The sequence below is a fragment of the Pezoporus occidentalis genome, unplaced genomic scaffold, assembly GCF_034315485.1.
Source record: "Pezoporus occidentalis ecotype Australia unplaced genomic scaffold, CSIRO_AGI_Poc_V1 ctg19, whole genome shotgun sequence".
In the NCBI taxonomy this organism is placed as follows: domain Eukaryota; kingdom Metazoa; phylum Chordata; class Aves; order Psittaciformes; family Psittacidae; genus Pezoporus; species Pezoporus occidentalis.
Window position 1 is genome coordinate 442,675 of NW_026913748.1, and position 22,983 is coordinate 465,657.

General features: G+C 43.0%; 1 protein-coding gene and 1 long non-coding RNA gene across 6 annotated transcripts in view; both read right to left on the reverse strand.

Moving 5' to 3' along the window:
- Positions 1 to 9,108: 9,108 nt before the first annotated feature.
- LOC134162487 (uncharacterized) lies at positions 9,109 to 11,643 on the reverse strand. The gene is made up of 2 exons (XR_009964342.1): positions 11,298 to 11,643; positions 9,109 to 10,045 (listed from the first exon to the last, which is right to left on the reverse strand). It is a non-coding gene; the product is annotated as an uncharacterized LOC134162487 (long non-coding RNA).
- Positions 11,644 to 19,943: 8,300 nt separating this feature from the next.
- Positions 19,944 to 22,983, reverse strand: part of TXNRD1 (thioredoxin reductase 1) — a 39,705-nt gene continuing 36,665 nt past the window's right edge. For all 5 annotated transcript variants that reach the window (XM_062616344.1, XM_062616347.1, XM_062616346.1 and 2 more), the window contains one exon: positions 19,944 to 21,617. In XM_062616344.1, the coding sequence (XP_062472328.1) occupies positions 21,555 to 21,617 (63 nt within the window). In that variant the 3' untranslated portion in view covers positions 19,944 to 21,554. The remainder of the gene's footprint in view (positions 21,618 to 22,983) is intronic.

Sequence of the window (22,983 nt, forward strand, 5' to 3'; positions counted from 1 at the left end):
ATGATCAGGGGTCTGGAGCACCTCTCTTATGAGGAGAGGCTGGGGAGCTGGGCCTGTTTAGAGCAGAGCAGTCTGAGAGGGAATCTCATTAACGGAGATCAATATCTCAAAGGCGGATGCCAGGAGGGTGGTGCCAGACGGTTTTCAGTGGTGCTCAGTGAGAGGAGCAGCGGCCACAAACTAAACCACAGGAAGTTCCACCACAACGCGAGGAAGAACTTCTTTACATTGAGGGTGGCAGAGCCCTAAAACTGGCGGCCCAGGGAGGTTGTGGCGTGTCCCTCTCTGCAGACATACAAAACCCACTGGACACATTCCTGTGTAAGCTGCTCTAGGTGGCCCTGTATTGGTAGGGGGGTTGGACTGATTGATCTCCAGAGGTCCCTTCCAACCCTAATGATTCTGTGCTTCCATTCTGAGTCCCATCACTAGCCCTGGCTGCATGCTGTGGCCACGGGGGACAGACATCATCAGGGCTGTGATGTTCAGGTCTCTCAGGTGCAGGTGGACGCAACCATGACAGGTCTCCCTTCCACCAGGCCCTTGGTGAAAGTGGGGTTACTCACCCCACAAGGGTGATTCGAGGTACCGACTCCACACAGCAAGGGAGTGCTGCTCACCCTCCACTCATTGATGGTCATTGGCATGGGATAACTGCCTGTGAGGGGAGGCGATGGTCGAGTGCTGCCTTGTTCCACAATGAGCTCACATTGGTCCCACCAGGAAGTGGAGAGAAGAGCAAGTAATTCTGTGTAATTCACTCGAATGTTCCTCTCGAAACCTGAGCTGCTGGGCAAAAAGAATGAAAGAATGAATAATGAATAACTATCTACAACCTGAAGCTTATTTCAGGGATACAGGAGCTTTGTCTGCTTGTTTTACCTAAGTGGTATTTTGAGGAGGTGAAGAGCTGAGGGCTTTCTTCCACTTGGACTATGGCTGAAGCTGCTAAAGCAGTGGTATAACAATACTGGCTGAAGGTGACTGTGTCCGCCTAAACAAAGCTTCACAGTAAAAGCTTCCTTTAGCCTGCCTCTTCTTTTTGCCATCTCACATTGATAAATACACTCAGATGGTCCTTGCTGTCACATCAAAGCATCCCAGAGTTTTTGCAGCACCAGTGATCTTATGCTCACCTAAATCTTAAAACCAGGCCTTGACCTGAGTAGATCTGAGCCAACTACCACTAACACCACGGCATTTCTGCTGCCCCATACCACAAGCACAGAGGCACTTGCCAAGCCCCTCAACAGGGACTGTGACATTGCATTAGAAGTAAGTGGCTTTTACCATATGTACAGCTTGAAAAAGGAATTAGCAGGTATTCCCTGTGATTTCTGAGTAAACATTCTCTTGTATTACTAATTCACATGTGATCACTCACGTGGCCTTTGGGGGTTTTAACACGGTTGGGATGAGGGGGTTGGTTTGAAATTATTTCCTGCCCCAGACATTACAAATCCTTTGAAAATGTTTTCTTTTTTGCTTTTTTTTCTCAGGGGAACACTGCAGAGATCAGGAAGAGATGCGTAAGATAGGGAATGTTCCCAGTCTGTGCTTGGGCTGTATGCTCTGCTACCATCAGCTTGAGCTCAGAGCAGATGAGAAAGCTTTGCCCATAAGCCACAACCAGAGCAGAGCAGGACAGGGAAACAGACAATGCTGAGAATATATAGTGGCTTTAGGATATGGAAAGTGGGTGAGGGAGAAGCCCACACCAGAGTATTTTAATCTCCCTGGCAGAGAGAGAAGGCACTCTTCATAACCAGAATATTCTCCAAAACCACGTTGTCAGAGACATGCACTTTTAACAAAATACCTTTCTTAACCAATTTGCTGTTCCCACCTTTACCTTTTGGCAGAGGAAAGACAGTATTTATAACATAGACTTCTACTGAGAATTACAGATGAGCCCTTGTCTCAGCAGAAACAGAGAAATGTCATTTGAGAGGGATATGAGACAGGCTACAAAGAGGGTTATTCTGAAGAGCAGGAGGTTTTCCCAGGATTGACATTTCTTGTCAAGGAAGATTTTATTTGCATGGAGGCTGCAAGGCAAATGTCCATGGGCATCTCCACATTTCCCTAGGAACTTTTTGTACATAGAGTTCACAAATGCAGAGCTGGAAAGGACCTGACCCTTGCAGGGATGAACTATGTATACACTGTGCTTAATGGACAGTCGTTTAGCTGTTTCTTAACTTACCCAGCACTGAGGGTAAGACAGTCTTCCTGGATAATGTACCCCAGTGCTTCACTATCATTTAAGGACAAGTATTTCCAAGGGAAATACAAAAGCACAATTTCTGAGACAGAAATAAGGGTACATATAGTGTGGCCAGTAGTGGTGCATGGTTTTGCATCCAACAAGGCTGCATCTCAAAACTCCAAACGCTGAAAAGTTTCAAATTCCACTTGGTAAGATTTCTGGGCACAAAAATTCTAAGGATGTCAAATGCTGTACCTACCCCTGCACTTTTCCATTGGCACTACAGAAAATCATAAAGCCAAGTCAAAAATATTGTCATTGTATTCAGTATTATCCACTTTAAGGAGGAGATAATACAGTTTTCACAACACTGTGCATTTGGAGGACAGGCTGAGTGCAAGCATACAGCAGCACATCTTGCCTGCACAGTACAGCTGCCTTGCAGAGGAGCCCTTAAGGCTGGTGCAAGGACTGCTGTCAGGACTGAAGCCTTAGCAGTGGAAGAAGTATCTTCTCCTGCCAGCATCACAGGGTTACCCTGGACCCCAGCTTCCTGCTCTGCCCTATTTCACCCTGTGTTAGAGCCATAGCAATGGTCTCCCGCCAGTGACCTCTGCCTAACGTGCCTTCTCCCTTCAGCTCTTGGAGCTACTTGGCTTCACCATCCTGCCACCGAGACATTTTGAGTGCTTGTAGATACCGAATATACAATACTTGCCATGCAAAATATCTACCTCATCAAAATTGCTATTGTATCAGCTGCAAAGTAGCTGTTTGTAATACCCTCCCCCTCCAAAAGCTAGATGATTCTTTGTGTTTATACAGACACCTAGTTTTGCTTGCTGAAGAAACAGGTGTGGGAGTGAATCCAGTTATAATATGTGAAATTCCCTACAGCTTCTCAGTTTAAATTCTAAACTGGCTATTCTCTGAGGCTACATCGTTAAGTGGAACGGCAGCCATGCAGGAAGGGTAAACTGGCTGGCCAACACTTGCATGATCACATAATTAAGGAGCCTCAAAGGCAAAATTAGATTTCCAGGAACCCTGCTGCTTTGGGATTAGATTTTGGAGTGGAAAAGGTCAGACTGAGCTACCAGCTGTAATAGCTCCCTATACTTTCTTCTGTCATTTTTATTTAATCTGCTACAAGAAAAATAAGCTTCCCATCTAGAGCAAGGTAAAGGAGTTTTCTCTTTCTTGTTAAGGATCATAGGGCAAAATCCTGACATACTTTCTTAAACCTCCAGTAATTATTTTTGGCTTGGTCCCAGTTTGGTTTCTTGCAGATATTTGCGTGGAATACAGAAACCCCCCTTGCCAACAGCAAATTTACTCACTCTCAGGACAGAACCATCAGGCTGGACTGTCAGGACTCACTAACTTGCTATTTATCATAGATCTGACCAAGACAGGAGTTCTACCACGATCTGACTGTGGAACTTGTATTAATGCTGAAAGATGGCAGGATCTGTCTCACATGAAAGAGGAAACAAGCACCAAACCACACCAGCGCTGACCTGGGAGTCCAGCAAAACCCTGAATGCAACATCAGAGCTTATGAAGATGCTTGGGTGGATCTGTGGCCTAAAACATCCTCCCTTCTGTTTACTGACAGGCACGGCCTTGTAGAATTCTTTCTTTAATATGTAAGTCCCTTAAGACACATATGTCAGTGGTTAAAGAGGACAAGCTGGGGTGGATGGAAAATACTTTTATCTGACATCTTAGGAGTGGTCCAGCTGAATAGCAGGCTTCTGTATATCAGGTACACAGGGCATCAGTAGTACTGTATGTAAGGCACATGTTTCCTACCTGCACTAAGCTCAGCTCACACTAGAACTTTCAGTCCTCTCCTTCCCTGAGCAAAGAATTCTTTCCATTTTGTTTGTTTTCTAAACAAAAAATAAAAACTAGGAAGAGGGATATTTCTAAGCTCTCTATTCACTCCCATTTGTTTACAGGTATGCTGCTGGGACAGCAAAGTCTGGTTTGAATGACTGGTTGCACTATGAAACTTCCCAAAGACAGGTCTCTCTTTTGCCAAGCATAACTTTTCTGTACTAAATTAATTTCCATCGTGAATGTACAAGGGGAAATGGAAATTTTAGGAGTATGCTTGAGAAATAAGAATTTCAATTACAAGCACTCAACAGACCCTGGAAAGTGTTTTTTTTGGTCCACTCCCTTATGTGTTTTAGAATCTTATAAGGCCACAGCATAACCAGAGTACTGCTGCCATGGTTGTTAAACTTTGAGAATAGCATCTTATCAGGAAACACCTCTGAGGTTGCATGCAATGACACATGCACACAGCTCAACAAGTTTGTTGACAGTAAGCTCTCAGCTACTGCTTTTCACTCTTTACAGTTCCAGCCAATGTCACTGTCTTTGAAGAACAGGAAGAAGACAATGAAGTGCATTGCTTAATATACCCAGCTGCAGTAAAACTGGGAGCCCTCCTCTCTTTTGCCACAGATCAGAATATGCCCCATTTCTTCCTTTAACTTATAACATTCCCCTTAAGCAACCCTAACTCCACTGTATTAGGTGCTTCTGGACATCATGTGTGGGATTACTGCTGTGGGGGCAGATATTAAACCGCTGTTTACAGTAAATGCGATGCAGGGAGAACCCAACATTGTATTGGACGTTTCCCACTTTCTGTTCCCATGCTGAATGATGTGACCTCATGTGAGGCTCAGGACACACTTACTATTTCAGGCCACATCATGGCTATCACTCATAAAGTTATTTGACTGAGATGGTCGAGGTGGCAAATGCCTTCTATTGGGGCTGAGAAGGTGAGACAGGAAACTCAACATCCCAGTTGAACAGGATTGCAGAAACAGGATGAGAAAGAGTATTTTTCAGGGAGTTCAGGTCCAGCCAAGATATCTGGAGACCAATGCTTCACAGGCTCGGCATTTCATGCCTGGGATTGCCACTATTCACACCACTGCACCTAAGAGATTGCTTGCACCCAGCTCTAGGCTGCTGCACATGGTGAGTCAAATGTCCACACAATGCCTCGCTTCCCTACAGAGATCACAATGTCACCCAGTCAGTAGGGAAGTGCACAAAGGTCTGTCTTCTGTCCCAGTCCACCAACATGGCCACAGAGAACCACCCTTCCCCTGAAAGGAGCAGCAGGAGCAGAGAGGTCTGGCACAGCAGTATGTCAGAGGCAGTGTTTTCCTTGTGATTTTTATGAGCCTCCACAAGAAGGAAATTAGAAACTGAAGTCTACACTCTCTCCCATTTATAAATGTGTCTGTAATGTGTACGTTGTGCTGTAGGTTAACGATGCAGTTCTCAAGCAAGATTAACTGCTGCTTCAGACAGCCATCAATTTTTTATGATTGCAAGATCATTTCCCTGCTACTAAAACTGCATGTTACATTCCCCAAGGGCTGGGCTGTATTCAGCACCAGTCAGGTGTGTAGGGTGGGAAGATGAGAATAAAAGGAAAGAAAAAAGAAAGCAAGCAAAAGGCACAAGCTGGTTCCCCAGCTCTCACACCAGAGAGCAGGTGCATGACTTCCCTTCCTTGCTGTCACTTCTGTCCATCCTGAATAAGGTTAAATATGCAGATGTGTGGACATGCTACTGACCCTCAATGATGGGGCCAGCCCCCTCTGAAGTGACATTGCAGGCATTCAACACCCAATACCAGCCAGAAGTGACTTTGTACAAGATCAGCACAAGTGTCACCCTGTCTCAAGAGGCTGGGATGTTGTTCATGCCTGAGAAAGTCCAGAGATTGCTTAATGCTATTATCAGACTTAATGCTTTTTATCAGACTTTGTCTATACCTGGGGCAGATTCCAAAGGGCTGCCTATGGCTGCATCAGCAGAACAAGGGGAGTCACCTCATCCACTGACAACTGTCCATGGAAAGTTGGAAGAATTGTCCTTTGTAGGTGACTCATCTTTTCTACACCAGCTACAGAAGGGAGCCTTATGCCTACCCTTGATTAGAAGCACATTATTAGGAGCTGAATCCTCATCTGAAGTACAAGTCTTTGACCTTTTAACTCTGAGCAGGTACAACTGGTGAGGCTGAAAGGATCCCAGCTAACTTCATTAACAATAGTTCACATTTTAACCTGATTGGTAAAACTTTTACCATTCAGTTTGAACCTTTTCAGAAGACTAAACCAAAAGACAGCAGTGTCTTTGTAACTACAGCCTTTGATTCAGCTTTGGGCTGGCTTGTTCTCACATACCTTACTTTGACTGTATGCAGAGAAATAATTCACATCTGTGCAAAGAACCTTGTATCCTACTACTCAATTCTTTGGTTTGGTTTTGGCTGATGAAATGAGGCAAGTAGGAAAAAAATAAATGAGGCCTCATATCACTAACCAACAAGCTGTTATATTGCCATTACCATAATTGCAGCCGAGATCTTTATTAAAAAATGAGACTGGAAACCATTCATTGTGAACATTGCAACACTAAATAGGCTCCTAATTAAATTAATCCAAGTACTTTAAAACCTGTTCTGGTGTTGGTTCACTGACAGCAGCTGAATGACCCTCAGAGAAAGCCCATGCTTAGGTTCATGATTAACTGCATTTCTTTCACCCAGCTCTTACCCATGCTTGGAGTTTGTAGCGGAACACTCTGGGCCTCAGCAACATTGACATTTTCTAGGCATCTCCCATTATTCCACAGGCACAACTGCAGCTATGGCTGGATTTTGCCATTTGCAATTGTGTTGAAGAAAGCATATGGCTTGCTCTACTGCAGGGACTTGGGATGGGACGCTCCAAATGTGAACCCTTAAGTGTGTAGCTGCCTATGCTACAAACCACAACCACCACTATAGAGTTTACCTTTCTGCTTCAACATCTGCATGGTGAGATAATCTTCCAGCCCCCTAAATCAAGTGTTTCTTGATAAAGCAAGGATGGACCTCAAATTCCTTTGCATAGAAAATGTTCTCCAGACATATGTCAATGAGGACCTTTTCCATTAAGCCTGAGTTAACAGAATATACATAAAAGTAAGCTGATGCATCTACTGGTACTGCACCCATTAAGCAAACAATTTAAATATTTATGAGGAAGGAAAATATTACAGCCTTTAGTACAAATATGCAGGGTCTCCTGACCTTCTGTAGGGAAATACTGTAAATCTTTAAAGCATACATATGTAACTACCCCAAGCTGCTACACAACAATTATTTACAGGGCAGAATATCACTCAAATATGCCAGATTTGGCACACCAGAAGCATTTCCACTGAACTGTATATGGGCCAAAGACCAACTGTGTAAGTTCTTTCTCTTTCAATAAAACCCACAGACCAAATATTATCAATTTATGATGGACAACAATATTGGCAATGTCTGTATATCTTCACTATTTTGAGAAAGACACCTTGCAAGTTGGACAGTTGGTATGGGTCATTCATAGGAGATGTGATGTTTTTCAGGGCTGGCAAGCAGACACCGCATTGCTGGACTGCTGAAACCTCACAACATGAAGGCAGCCAGGCCAGGTCACAACCACAAAGGCCAGAGACCACCACGGAGGAGCAGGGTGGTTCACTGGCTCCTTCTTACACACCCCAGCAAGGAGGAGAACAAGTCCACAGGCAGCCAGACCACTACTGAAATAGCAAATATTTATCAGTGCTCATGCCAGTACTACCTCAAAATACCAGCACGAGAACTGGTTGAAAGAGGCATGTCTTCTGTATTCCTCAGCTATTTGAAGAACAGCAATCACTATATTTTTAAAAGCTGAAAGGCCTGACAAAGTAATATTTAAATGCAGGAAGGGTGCCAAAATGATAAGTGAAGGGACTTGAGCCCTCCATTCGTATGCAGAACAGGTAAAGTACAAGCTGTAGCAATGCAAACTTCAATTTGTCTATTTCTGTGGTCCCACCATCGCCAGAGTATGGCAGCTCCCTCCAAGTGCTCTTGACACAGCAGTAATATTTTCTTCTCTTGCAGCATATTTGAGACAAAATATTATTAACTCCAAGCTTGTTTGCCTGCTCTGGGCCCAGGTGTGTGTATGTAGAAACCTCAGCATCTTTGCCTGTCTGTTTTCATGCACAGTGCTGCTCAGAACACTGGACATGGACAAGATTACAGGAACAAACCTAACGTAAACTAGAGAGATTCAAAAGTCTACAACTCCTGAAATGGCTCCTTTTCCATCAACCTGGAGCGAACGGAAGACATTCTTGTGTAAACATGACAACAGTTACTTTCTGGTTTGTCTATTAAATACAGGGAAATGCATAATGCAGGGTACTAAGACTGTAAAACAGTTTTGAACAAGCAAAAGACATTAAACAGCACATGCTACATGAGAGCCACGGCAACCTCACTGGTAATTATTTTAATGTTTCCTAATGCTACCACAAGATACTTATTTCACTGGCTATTATACTAAAAACTTGTCACAGTGCTGGGGGAAGCAGGGAATAGCTTGTGTATCCATAATGTGATCATTGCCAATATACCAGTGAGGGACTCTTCATTAGGGACTGTAGTGACAGGACAAGGGGTAACGGGTTCAAACTTAAACAGGGGAAGTTTAGATTGGATCTAAGGAGGAAGTTCTTTCCTGTTAGGGTGGTGAGGCACTGGAATGGGTTGCCCAGAGAAGTTGTGAATGCTCCATCCCTGGCGGTGTTCAAGGCCAGGTTGGACAGAGCCTTGGGTGGCATGGTTTAGTGGGAGGTGTCCCTGCCTATGGCAGGGGGGTTGGAACCAAATGATCTTAAGGTCCTTTCCAGCCTTAACTATTCTATGATTCTGTGATTCTAATGCATTCTCCCTCAAGTATCACAGTCAGAGCCTACATATCTAACCCATTTTACTTAGTTTTACGAGGAGAAAAGCTACTTTCAAAGAAATAGCACCAGCAGGCAGAAAAGGAGAACAGAGTAACTTTATGGTCATTTCAAAAGAAAAACAGAAGGCTCAGATGAGGACATCTCTCATACCACAGTAGCTGGTCCATGCACCAGCAAAGAATGGAACAGGAGAAGTATATCCAATTTCTTCTTTTCTTTTTTTTTTTTCCTGTTTTTAATTAGATTATTGCCCCTGTACTTTTATTGAGGCTATAAATATTAAACATTGGCTGCATAGTCTTCCCTGGAGGATGCTGGCAAGCTCATTGTGATGTTGCATAACTTTGTAACTTGAATGGCAAATTCTTTCCTCCCCCAGCTCAATTTCCAGAAAAAGCATACTGCAATTTAGGCCCAAAGTTTGTCCCTTTCAGATAAGACCTTGTTTTGCTTCCCAGCTTGCTTGAAGCATAAGTGGTTTAGCCAAGAAAAAGCAGGGAACTCTAAGGTTAAACAGGAAGATGGACAAGAGAACAGCTTGATTGACTGGACCTTCAAACACTTTGGCTGTTCTAAATTCTAAACATAGTGAGAATTAATGAGGTAGAATTGTCCTTCACCAAAAATTGCCCTAATGCTCTATCACTGAACACTACGGAAGAAACAGAAGGCAAGCTCCCACACCCACCTTCACACTGGCATAGCTACTGGTTTCCCTTTCAAATAGGTACATTTAAACTTACTTCTGATAGAGCATGCTGATATACCGTCACGAGGGACAGGCAGGTTGATCCCAGAGAGCAGCTAATCAAGCCAACTCAGATGGCAGTACAGGGAAGGAGAGCAGAAAAAAAGCTCTTTGAGTTATAACCACATCTGGTTCTTCCAGATCAAGTAGAAAAGGCCACAACAATGACTTTTACCACCACCTCATCTTTTCTCCCTGTCACACAGGTTCTCAGGAAATATGAATCACTCTGTGAGGGGCATTGATGCTTCTGATATAGACAGTTTCTGAAAAGACAAAAACACACCCGGCTGCAGAGCGGTACCTTTGGGGCTGGTCTCATGTGTCTATGAGTCTGAATACTCCTGGGTCTGGAGGGATGGCTTAAGGGCTCTGCTAACCATGCAGCAAGCAAAAATGTAACCTAATTTACACTTAGACTATTTGCTACCTAAGGAAGTAGATCTATGTGTCTGTCTTTAAAACAATCCATCTAATGTATTTAAAACAAAAAAAAACCTAATACATAAGAAACCCAAGTGTCACAATTATCATTTCTGTACAATTGCATGTTATGAATCCAAATTGATGCCAACATCATGCATGTGTGCACCCAAAGGACACCATCTTCACCATCTTATCCCTGATTTGAGGAACAGCTGAAGAATACCCTTGCAAGGGAAAAAGGGTACGTAATAGAATCATGGAATGGTTTGGGTTGGAAGGGACATTAAAGCTCCAGCTCCCCTGCCATGAGCAGGGATATCTTCCACTAGACCATGTCACCCAAGGCCCCATCCAACCTGGCCTTGAATCTTGATGCTTTTTTCTTCTGAATCTCATCCTGGTTACTAGGTCTATTATCCTAGGTCTACAGTAGGTCTGAATCCTAACTCTCTTTGCTAAGATTAAATATTGCATCTTTCAGCACTAGTGAAAACTGGAATTACTGTAAATAACTTTCACATTGGGTTCAGCCTTCTGTCAGTTGACTCATTCCCATGCTTTACAGTACTGGCCAGAGTCCATAAGAGGCAGGACTGGAAGACAGTTCCAGAGTCACCAAGTCCAGGCCTATACAGCTGCAGACTAGCAGCTCATATATCATCCCCATCTCCTACCAGGGACATGATGCATTTTGTACCTGCAAAGTCAATAGCTGTATTGTTTAGATCCAGACCCCCTTGAGTTCAGGGCAAAACGTCATTTGACTTAGAGACAGCCCAACTCTAATTCTAGTTACAGCTGCCCAATCCATTTGCTTCCAGCAACTGCAACATTTGGCTTCTTTCAGCAGTGAACACCATAACCCTGACACTGATGAGATGAACAAACACAAAGAAATATGCAAGGAAGACAACAGGTAGAATCGGGAGCAGTACAAACGAGAGAAAGTCTGTCCTTAGATGCATATTAGGTGATGTTTTTAATATCTAATTAATTTGGATCCTTTTCCTTTGTACTCTAGACATGTGCTGGGAAGTGAGGCAGAGAGAGGTTGAGAACTAAGAGAGGGTGTCATCATGGGTAGTTCGTCACCTTGATTTGCAAAACCAGCCAGAACTCTCCACCTTTGCAATCCAGTTGAGGTAGGGTTCAGCATGTAAGATGGGGTTTCATATTTGTCAGCTTTCTGTATCTATCACTGCAGAGGAAATGAAAATACAATAATGAGCAACGCACCCTGTAGCCTTGGAGCTAATTACACAACTTTCTTCACAAAGTAAGTGGAAAACACATGAGCTTGGAAGATATCCATGGAGCAATTAAAGACGCACTTGTCAACATGTCACAAATACTGTGTTTTTACAGTTGAAATGAAAACACAAAATGCCATCTGATTGAACTTCAGAATAATTAGCACATCACAGCACACAACCGCGACAAGTACCTGTCAACAGCTATCAGCACAGCAGTGACATTTTCCACTGCGAAAAATAATGCCATTTCCCACTTTTGAATAGTAACACTATTTTTTGTCCTTTGAAAAAGCAGCATTGTTTAAACCAGAGATGTATCTGTAAAACAAGATTTCATTCTGCTAAGTTAACTCAAACACTTACTTCATAGATTTTGTAACCGAAGCTCTAATTCGACGTGCAAAAGCCAATGAAGCTCTAATTCCACACAGCTCCTGGAGGAAGAGCCCTTGCTAGCCAGTGCCTATGTACTCCCAGAACTCTTAGTCTGTATGCCAAGCTGCATAACCAGCAATGCTCTGGACTCGTACCACACTGGTTATTTCTTGTATGAAACACACCAATATAAAGATACACCAGAGACTTGGGTATTATGAGCGATGTTCAGCAATTTTCAGACAAGTTAATAATGACAGCTCTGCTGTGCTCCTGGAGTAGCTTGTTAAGAGAAAGGGAAGAAAAAGTCAAAGAAAGTCTCTGTGAGGATTTATTAAAGTTGACAACTGTGCTACTGCTCTGCTTTCTGTAAGCAAGTTGGTCATTAATAGGTGTGATTGATTGAATTGCATAGGCTGGCAAGTACAATCTCACCCCTTTTGGGTGGCTGTGCACAATTATACACTTGTCCATGACTTTAGCAAGTCACATGAGCTTAGACTGTTTGGTCTTTAGAGTCTTCTAAAAGAAAAGATTCTAGCAACAACAAACTAGCGCTCCTACGAAGACAAGATTGGAAAGAAAGGCTGGAAGAAATCAATGTAGAGTCAGCCTTGGGTACTGACTGTAGGGCAGGACTGAGCAGGAGTCAGGTCCCTCATTTGATGTAGCTGACAGTAAAATCGGTATTGCCTGATTGAGGATGTGGTTTTCCTATTTGCAGCACATTGCAGCCCTCCTCTGTTCCATCTCTCTCTGTGCTCTGAAACAACACAGCACAGTGAAGCACCAAGCAGAGATGCTGAAGTTAGCTTTGAGAGCCTCAGTTTTGGGTGATAGCAGTAATATAGCCACATTGGCTGAACACACTGTCCAGGCTGAGAAGCAGGTATAATTTAGAGGGAGCTTGATATTCTGCATGATGCTTCCTTGTGACACATAGTTTTACCTTACATGAGAGGTAAATCAATTCCTGTAGCCGTTCCTAACTTGGTTTGTCTGCCCACCAGAGTGACAGCTTTCAATGCCAGCTGGCATGAGACTGGTGCCATCACAACAAAAAAGATCTCTATTTATATTAACAGGATTAAGTAACTGATCCATAGAGGCAGCTCATCTCCACTCAGAGCATAGAAACCCACCTCCAGTGAAATATGTATCATTATATCACAGTCCTGAGCAGTCAGTTCTGCTGAGGCTTCACATACCCTATTTGTCTCTGTCTTGTATTTGTCATGTCTTGACTTTAGCCTTTTAAAAGTCAGGTGTTTATTTTCAGTAGCAGTGATGGCTTCTGGTATAACCCATGGGAAGACACCAGTATCTCCAGACAGCAAGAGACCTCATCACGTTTCTTAGACACTTGCATCTGCAGTTTCCAGATTGTGCAGAGAGCTCAGGATGACCTAGAAAGTTGGACTGCTACTGGTACCATTGTATACCAATCCAGCTTGGGGCTTGCCTAATACTGGAATTGTAACAAAAATGATCCAAAATCCTTGTTGTGTTTAAATGCCTTCCACTTCTGACTCGCCTCAGTGTGAGAGGAGCCCTCTCCCTACTGTGTTAAGTTTTATGCCATTGAAGCTAAAAGCAATTTTGCTGTAGAAAACCTGAGTCTCTCAGTATGATGTTCTACTAAATGACACTGGAGCATTTGCTATGAAGTTTGCTGATTAGGAATGGTCATGGACCAGGTGGATAAAGCTGGTGCTTTCTCCCACATCATGTAAAATTCAGATGAAATTTTATTTAAAGTTTAACAACAAAGATCTTCAAGGGCAGGATTTGTCTCTCTGTCTCCATCCCCTTGAGCACTAATCCACAAATCTCTGCACTTCCACCCACCACATAGAAAAGACCAAATGCTACCAGAAGACTGTATCTGTGGCATTTTAGGCTTGACAACGAGTATAAGAAGCCACAAGGAAACAAACTGTTGAAATTTCCAATAACTCTCCAGAAACCTGCAACATCCACAGAACTCCTGCAGTGACCGAGTTGCTGTTGTGGTTGCCTGCCCTGCAGCCCAGTGTCCCAGAACAGAGATGGCCAGCCCCTCCTGTGAACACCACCACGACCACCAGCCAAGGTAAAGAAGAAAGTTCCTGCTCCTCCTCTGGAGGTGAAATGGGCTGTTAGATCAGTTCTGTCACCAAAAGGGTTGACCCTTTTCTGACTCCATCACTTCTTTTATTATTGAGCACCTAGCTGCTTAATGAGCAATTTCAGGCCTCAGTTATTCTGGGGGATTGGGGAAGAGGGCAGAACACAGCTCCCCATTAACAATTTCTCATGGTTTTGATTCTTAACCTACTTTACTTATTTTTGGTTTTGTGGAGAAGGACCAAAGAGAACCCCCACAAGACTGAATAATAGGTGAGTAGGAAGAGACCCTTCCTCCACAAAAGCCTGTCTGCAGTGAGCTCAATAGGTAACTGAGCTTGTGGTTTCCAGTACAAATCACCCTCCAGGGACAATTATTATAATCCTTCTGTGTCCATGGAGGTTGATGCTGGCAACCACATCATGACACATATATATGGGGACTCCTTGGCAGCCTTGTACAAGAGCATCCTCATGCAGTAGAAGTATCTTGGCTGAAAGATCTTAGGCTGGATAATGTCATTTTCACGTGCTAGAGCCATTGATTCAGCTCATGGTGCTGCTAGGGGAGAAATGAATAATACTGTTTAGCAACAGTACAAATGCACCTTGCAACATCTGTGCCATAGTAGAATGACTCCAAAATGGAAACAAAGCACGGAAACTGCAGGGCTAACAGTAACTCTCTGAAGAGGCAAATCTTCTGTAAACTCCAACATGTCACTAAAAAAGTTTCATTTTCCACTTAAAAGCCTTGTCATTATTGCATGCTGCAGAGATTTAATGAAAGGTGCCTTTTAAACTAATTTAGGTCAACTGTTCAAAAAATCCTGGAAGGATACGTAATTATATTTCAATATGATTTGCACACGTTTAGTGTAAGTTCATGCCTTCTCAGGCTGCTCACTGAGAATCTAAATGACATGCTGTTGGCTTGGCTGAGAGAGGCTGAAAGGTGGGGGCTGTCCATGGCAATGCCCCAGCTTGGGAAGTTCAATGATGACCTTAGCAAGTGGCAAGTGAAGATGCCATCTGAGGGACAGAAAGGGCTGGGTGGGCTGGAGGTGTCTCTGGGGAGCAGGCCCAAGTAGAAACCTTTGTGGCTCAGCCATTAGGCTGCCCTCCCTTCAACTTGCCCACAGGGCAGAAAGCCTGGCATAACTTAGAAGGGGAAAGCTTTGAGACATGAACATTTTGAGCCTTGCAAAGACTAAGGAACTACAAGGAGCAGTTACTCTACTAGTACCAGTAGTAGCAGAGAAAGGAACTACAAAAGACTAAGGAACGTTTGTGAAGCTTGAACAAACGAGACCCCAAGGAGGGGAATACTATGGCAGAAGCATGAAGTGCCTACACTATCGGTCCCTTTAATGTGACATCCTGTTTCCCAGGACAAGATGATTAGTAAAGGTTACAGAACCCCCCAGACACACTGAATATACGCAGTGATGCTTCCTGTAGGTTTTCCTCCCAAGCTTCCCACACTTAGTGGTTTAAGGGCATCCTGCACCATAAGCTACAGCCAGATCATTATTTTACCAGCCTCCCACCCTGCATGCAAACAATTAATTTCATTTTCAACACAAGTACATTTTTAGACTGCAACATCCTGTGGCAGTGACTTCCATTTAGTTATGTGCAATACAGAAAAAAAAAGCAGCCTTCTTTAACTACTTTAGCCATAGCTCTCTTGTGGTGGTGAGCAGTGGTAAATCACTGTTCCTTGTTTGCCTTTCCCACAGATTTTATGATCTTGGGACTACTAAAAACACATACCAAGAGAACTCCCCAAGTCTAAACCAGTAAACACCTGGGAAACAAACAGAGGGAGAAGAGAGAGAAGCAGATTAAAGCAAAAGTCAATATGTATCAACACAGAGTTTTAAAGCTCTGCAAGATTTAAATAGGAGTCAGCACCATTCCTCTTGTTCTAAGGAAATCAGTAGCATCTCACATTTCCCGAGTTCATCGCTTTTCTTCTGTCTAATTTGTAGAAGGCAGCATGTCTAACAGAGACACTGCTTTAAGGTGCTATATGGAAACTTCCCCAACAGTTTTATTTTCAGGTTGCTTTGATTCCCACCACGGTTTCACCTTCAAAGATACTTCAGAGCATATCCAGCTGATGGTTCGTGTACACGTCCCCAGCCTAGTCAAGAGTCTAACGCTTGCTTTGACAGGCATTTTTCATCTTTATCTTCCTAAACTGAAAGGCATGCATACATATACCCCAAAGTGTTTCCCATCTAGTGTCCTAGCCTAACAACTGCACTTTAATTGGTCACAGGCATTAAACTGAGCCCAATCACCAACTGAGCAGAGTAGTGCCTCACATACAATTTCTATTGTTTTCTTTTAACATTGCGCCTCAGATAGCTGAGAAATAAACATAGGCTGATACCCATCTGTCAGACCAATAAAAATAACACATTTAATGGGGTTAGAAGCATCTCTGCTTTGCTTCCTCCTCTGGCCCTGCAGTAAGAGCTGCTCAGAGTGGTCCTGAGGTGAGGTTATCTACAGAGATAGCCTCAACAGGCTGCCTTAACTCGTACCAGCCCTGGGACAGGTTCTGCCCACCAAACATCCTCCAGAAGTAACCCACAAGCTCTGTGTCCTCCAGTAGCCTCAGGGGGCCAGGTCAGGAGCAGATCAAGCCCCCATGGGGCAGGCACCAGCCTGACTTTAGGGCATCTGCATCCATGACTCTAGCCAGAGCACTGGGAGACACACGCCGCTCACAGCGCATAAGCTGTAAGATCCAGCTCAGCTAAGCTGAGGTTCTTTTTAACTCTGGAAAATGCTGCCCTAAGAAACAGCAAACACTTGTGCAATCAGTATTACCCATCTGACTCCAGCTACCAAAAAGAAACCTTGAGGAATCTCACTTTAGCTGTAAACAGGCAGTAAGCAGCACTTCGGGTGTGCAGCGTTGAGTGGCCAATGCCAGTTTAACAGCTTAATGCAAAGACAGGCCATTAATTTAAGGTGGTTATTTTTAGCAGCTGTAGAACTAAAAACAGTACTTGCAGAGTCAAGATAAACACAAATAAGGAAGGTGTGAGTGTCTGCACCCCCCCCTTGCCGCTGCCACCACAGCGCTGACCTGCCATACCCTGTGCCACACACAGCTCCATCGTGGGCCTCCTGCACCCCTGGTGAAGTTACTACAAGTTGCGAGCTTTTATTTTCAGATACAGTGGTGGTGTTGAGACAACCAGGCTCCTCACAAGAGGGGCTTACGCTGCAACGCTAAACAGCATTCACTTATGTCATGAAGTTTCTCTCTTTGACATCTTCCTTGGGTGATGTAGCAACCCCAAAGTGTTACTCAAGGGAAAAATTGCCTGGAGGGACCTTGAGTCACCTCATCCCACAGTCCCCATGTATACACACACACACACACACATAAATATATGTGTGTGTGTGTGTATATATATATATATACACACACACACACACACACACATATATAATGGAGCAGAAGCCCCAGAGTTTTCTTTTAACTTGGGAAGATCAACTCTGGGTCAAACCCAAATGCAAGTCACTGCTTCTGTTTGCTCTCCATCACACCATGTGGCACACGTGAGGTTCTCATCATGGATGCCCTGATGCCAGTTTACACTGACATTAGAAGGGAGATCAGATTCTTTGCCTAAATATGTTACTATTTGGTTTTGAAAGACAGCAACAGGCAGCGCTCCATTTGCTCTGTGCTTAACCTAGAGTAAAACCTGCTCTCAAGAAAAGAACTGGCTGAAACAAGTATATACAGAAGAAAGAAGCAGCTGGGGTTTAGCAGCAGATTTTTCACTATGTGCCCAGGTCAGCTCCTGTTAAAGATGGGAATGGACATTTGCCTGAGCCCGTGGTGGCTGGGTGCAGCAGGGGATGGGCTCAGCAGCAGAGAATGCTCATGGAGGGGTCTTGCCAGAAAGCAATCACTTGCAGGCACCCAATGGTCACCCGACACAATGGGGTAGGTCAGAAGTCACTGGTGGTCCTCAGCAAAGCTTTGCTAGGGGAAGGAAAGCCTTCCCTCTCTAACCTGATACATATCCCCTGGTGTGTCAACTTAGTTTGTAATTTTAAGAGGTAAGAACTCCCTCAGACAAGTCTGTAACCAGGAAGATTTCACAGGAAAAGAGATGAAAAGGGCAACTGAATGAAAAACAAATTGTATGAGGAAAGTCAGATTCTGCCCAACAAAGGCCCTCCTGCATCTCCCAAGTCTCTGGGGAGCCACCCTCCACAGACAATGTGGCAACTGCTGCCATGCACTGTGCCTTCACCCATGGCCCCACACGTCTTCCCACCCTGATAAATGCCCAAGCTCCTTCTCCACTCCACTCCCCACCAGCAGGCCCCGAAGCAAAACCCCATGCTGGTATTTTGTGCATGAAGAAGGGAGGCCAGTGGTGTGGCACATCCCCTGATGACTTCTTCCTATTTATTAAGGTTTATCTCTGGAGGCCAAACAGGCCTTGGCAAGAAAGCAGTCTCACACCATCCCATGCAGAGGACAACTGAGCAATCAGAAAAGCCAGTCGTCAAAGAGAAAGGCCTAGTGACACTTCCCTCTAGGCAAGGCTGCCATCTTACTGCAAACATTTACACCATATTTTGACCTGAAAGAAGACTATCACGTCTTACGTAGAAGATTCAGCCATCTAGCCCCTTCATCACCCTCTTGCATTGGCATGGTGTGCACCAGCAGTCACCTACCAGCTGCCACATGGCATCGCAGAGCAAGGGACAAGCTGCAGTGGTATAGACAGGGATAGGATCATTAGATAGCTTTGTGAGTGCAAGGTCCTCCCACAAAGCACAGCAAGAGACCTGCCTTACCATGAAACCTCCAGCACCCACGACATCCTCAGGAGATCCACCTTGTCTAAAGCTGGTCCTGCACCACCGCAGTGCTGCCAATACGGAGTCTCTGGACAGGCAGCAGGTCTTAAAGGAGGGAAGGCAGGATGCAAGCTGGTATACAAGACTTAAAGGAAAGTTTGGATTGCCCCAACAACTCACACCAAGGGGAGAGAGGTAAAAAGGGAATGATCAGTGGCGATGGGGCTCCTTAAAAAGGAGAATTAAAAAACAATTTTCGAGCTGTCCGTGAAGTTCTAACTCCCTGCTCAAGTTAGTGAAATTTGCTGTCTGCATTTGCATCTGTAATTCCTTTGGATGATTCTCACTTAAACTTGGTAAGTTCCAAAATCTGTTAATAACTAATGAATACAAGCTGAACACCCTTTAATTTAACAAATTTTCTAGTATATGCTTCCAAAGCACAGATTACCCAATGGATGCTTAATTTGATGAACGCATTAAATACTTCGCTTTGGCATTCAATACATCATTATGTGATGTTGTAATACCCTATATATCATCATGCACAGACAACACAAAAATACACACCTGAAAATGTTTTCCTTCTGGAGAAATAAAAGCCCTACACAAGAAAAGCCTCGCAATTTTAAAGTAAAAAATAAAAGTAATTAAACGCAACAATTACTGAACTACAAGCCACCAGGGCGAAAACACATGTTATTAATGATGACGTGACCCACAGGAAAGGATACATGTGGGTCCAACCTTGCAAAGCCAAGCTCATACATGTCTTCAATCCCTACACTCCAGGATCTGACTTGCCTACAGGCTTGTTTGGAAATGCTGCTATCCACGTGCTTGAATTAGAGCAGCTACTCAAACAGCTCAGGAACCCCTGGGTATCCAGAAGTTATACAGATGGCAGCCAGTGCAAACAGTGGAAGGCTGGTTTCCTGATTATTTTCCTGTTGTTAAGTATGCCCTTTTCAAATGTTTAACATACAAAAATAAAGCACATAACATAACCCCAAACCCTGCTTCGCACAAATACCTACCTTTAAAATCCAGTGCAGCTGGGTTTATTAAGGTGCCCTCTTCTGGCCTTTAAAAACAAAAGCTGGCTTGCTGTCACCTGCTTTCTTTGCTTGGAAAAGGCATCAAAATGAGCATCTGTTTGTGCAAACACTCAATTTATTTAAGAAACTGGCCAGAAAACTGCTACCACAGACCATTCTTGATAACATACAAAACACGTTTAACAATCCTTCAGTTATGCATGAGTTTATAAAAATAACTTACAAGACGATTCTCAAAATCTCAGTAGAAATACATGAATTCATTAACCAGGTAAAAATTTCAGCATAAGGCATTCTGCCCAGAGGGCCAGAGAACTCACCCTCTATTTACACCGCCTGCATTACTAAACTCCTGAGAACCATTTAACAAAAGTAACCCAAACCTTTCTGCTAAAAAAAGAGGGAAATGAAAGACCAGATCAATAAGCTCATTCATTTCCATTACAGAGAGACATTTTTACCATTTCTTAATAAATATGTATGCAAGTTTATCCAACACAGGAGGAACATTCAGGAATCTGTTCCTTCCGATGGAAACCTGTTTTGAAAGTATTTTCTTAAATATAAATCAAAACACAAATGGAACTAAACACAGCTTTTAGGCTGTATCTACATAGAAGATTTTTCACTACAGGTTTCTGGAGGTTGGGTGGGAGGTTTGCTTGTTTGTTTGCTTTGGGGAGTGTTCTTTGGTTCACTGTTCTAATTCTACTGGCCCACTAATCTGAGGGGAAGTCGCAATACTGCTGTGAGCAAAGTGGCCAATTTAGACCTGGAACGGTGTGACATACGACAGCTCACCCAGAAAGGAAGGGCTTATTCAGATTTAGTAAAGTTTGCACGGAGCTCTTGGAAGCACAATTCATTCCACACTGGAATTGTGTCAGTTCCAAACTGGATTAATTATAATCACATAAGCTGCAAGATAAAGCTAAGAAGATCATGTCTGTGTTAAATGCACGGTTGCTACTTCCAGAGGGAAAAAGGGCAACTTTCTGTATAATGCAGCCATAGTAAAAAGTAATTTCCTTCCTCACTAAGGAGAACATTTTCACAAATAAATAACTCTAAAATAAAAAGTCACAACTGAGTCAGTTCGAAGCCAAGAAATACGTTATTCTAAAAGGCACTAAAGTATCTTCCAAAGATATTTTCTTCCACAGGATCAAACATGTAGATACAACTTCCCCTCCACAAGCATGTAAGCTGGTAAAATGCATGCTCATGAGGAGACCTTGCAACTGCTGTGTTATAACCTAAGTACACAGAGGCACTATACAACTATCTGAAGTTGTGGTCATTTTCTTGAGTCCAGAAGTTCTTTGTTCAAGTAAGAAACTAGAGAGGAATAAAACCAAACCAAAACAGTTGTGGTCCAGCTGTGCTAGCAGTTGTTCCATCACTGCCCACCAGACAATGCAGGCTTCAGGCTGTGACTTCATGAAAGCATTTAAATGCTCTGCTAAGCATCAGCTTGGCAGTCAATACTCCCATTGCCTTGCTAATTGCCAGCCCATCACCGCAAGTGCCCAACTCCCACAGTGCTCTTCTCCTTTGGATGATGCTCTGCTCAAGATCTACACATTTCCACAGGAATGCCTAAGGACAACTTCTTCCAAAACCTTTCTTCTGAATTGCACAAGCCAAGTCAGACACTGCGATGAAAGCCAGCCTCTGGCAATAACAAGAATGGGAGGTCTTTAACCTCAGCATCCAGACAAAAGGGTATTTTCACCAGAACGCTTAGTCACGGTCAGGGTGGTGAATATCTGAAGAGAAAAAAAAATAAAGAGAAGACTTTTAGTATGGTTAAAATTAATCCTTTTTTGGAAGATCAACTTGCACTTAATGCTCAAAGTCACTGTCATTTCTTAAGGTAATAAAAAAAGAACAAACCCCACACATTTAGACTCCTTGCCACTGAAAAGCAAACATACAAATACCCTTTCTTCTCTCAATTTACTTTATGGCCTTCCTGTTACAGTAGAAAAGAAAGAATTAAGAAAATCACATGGCTTTATACCACCTTTTGTTTTAATGCTCCTAAGTTTTTACAGTGGGAATGAGCTCAGAACTAATAAACTTCACTCTTTACACCTAATGAGTAAGTGTCTTTATGTCTCAAAGATAACTAATTTGGGAAAGTGAAGTTAACCCAAGGCTACAGCATTTGGAGAGAACATAAATTTTGCCTCTGTACCTTTCTCGATATTACAGAAATGTGAAACTGATTGCTGATGTAGGTATTATGTCTGGGATCTGTATCCTCGTTATAATAGCTAAGAAATCACTCAGTAAATCTATCTGTGAAAAGTCCAATCTTTACTGCTTTCAAGTCACATTAAAGAAAACAACATATTCAAGAATAATTATTGTAAAATTGAAAGGTATCAAAATTCAAGAAGAAGAATTCTATGAGAACTCGTTTAATATTAGAACTTTACCATGCAAATAATTGCATAGCTTTGCATAGATATAATATAGAAAAGAAAATAGGAAATCAAAACCACTTCTATCTAAATGGTTCAAAGTTGCAATAATTAGTTATCATCAAAGCTATTAGGAAGAATAAACTTAACACAGAATGAAGTACATACACATTTTAGTTATGCAAATACCACTGATGCATCTAAAGATAATGGGTATCTGAAAGCCCTACAGTTCTCCAAGTAGAAGCTTTGCTGCAGTAAGGCTGCTAGCAGCTCTTCAGAGAGCATCAATAAATGATATACCTATTTCACTTTCTATAAGCAGGTAAAGCACTATGCACTAATAAGGAAGACAAATGCATGTCTAATATACATGGGAGAACAACAGCAATATATTCAAACTATACTGCATAGCTTGAGACAGCGTTTCTAACTCTTCAGTTCTGATCCACAGACTGACAATGTATGGGAACCTCCATTTATTATTATTTCACTCTGAAAGACAAAGATTAAAAAGTGCAAAATTTATCTGCTTTATTCTTGGCCTGACTGTAAGTTTTGGGTGTGTTAGCCAGTCCAAGTGCCTGCAGGAACCATACAGCTCCCTAACTCCAGGAAGTCAGCTGGTAGTAACTTTGTAATTACTGGAAACATGAGGGTTTTAACAGATTTTGTTAGTTATTCAAATGAAGACAAAACCTTAGAT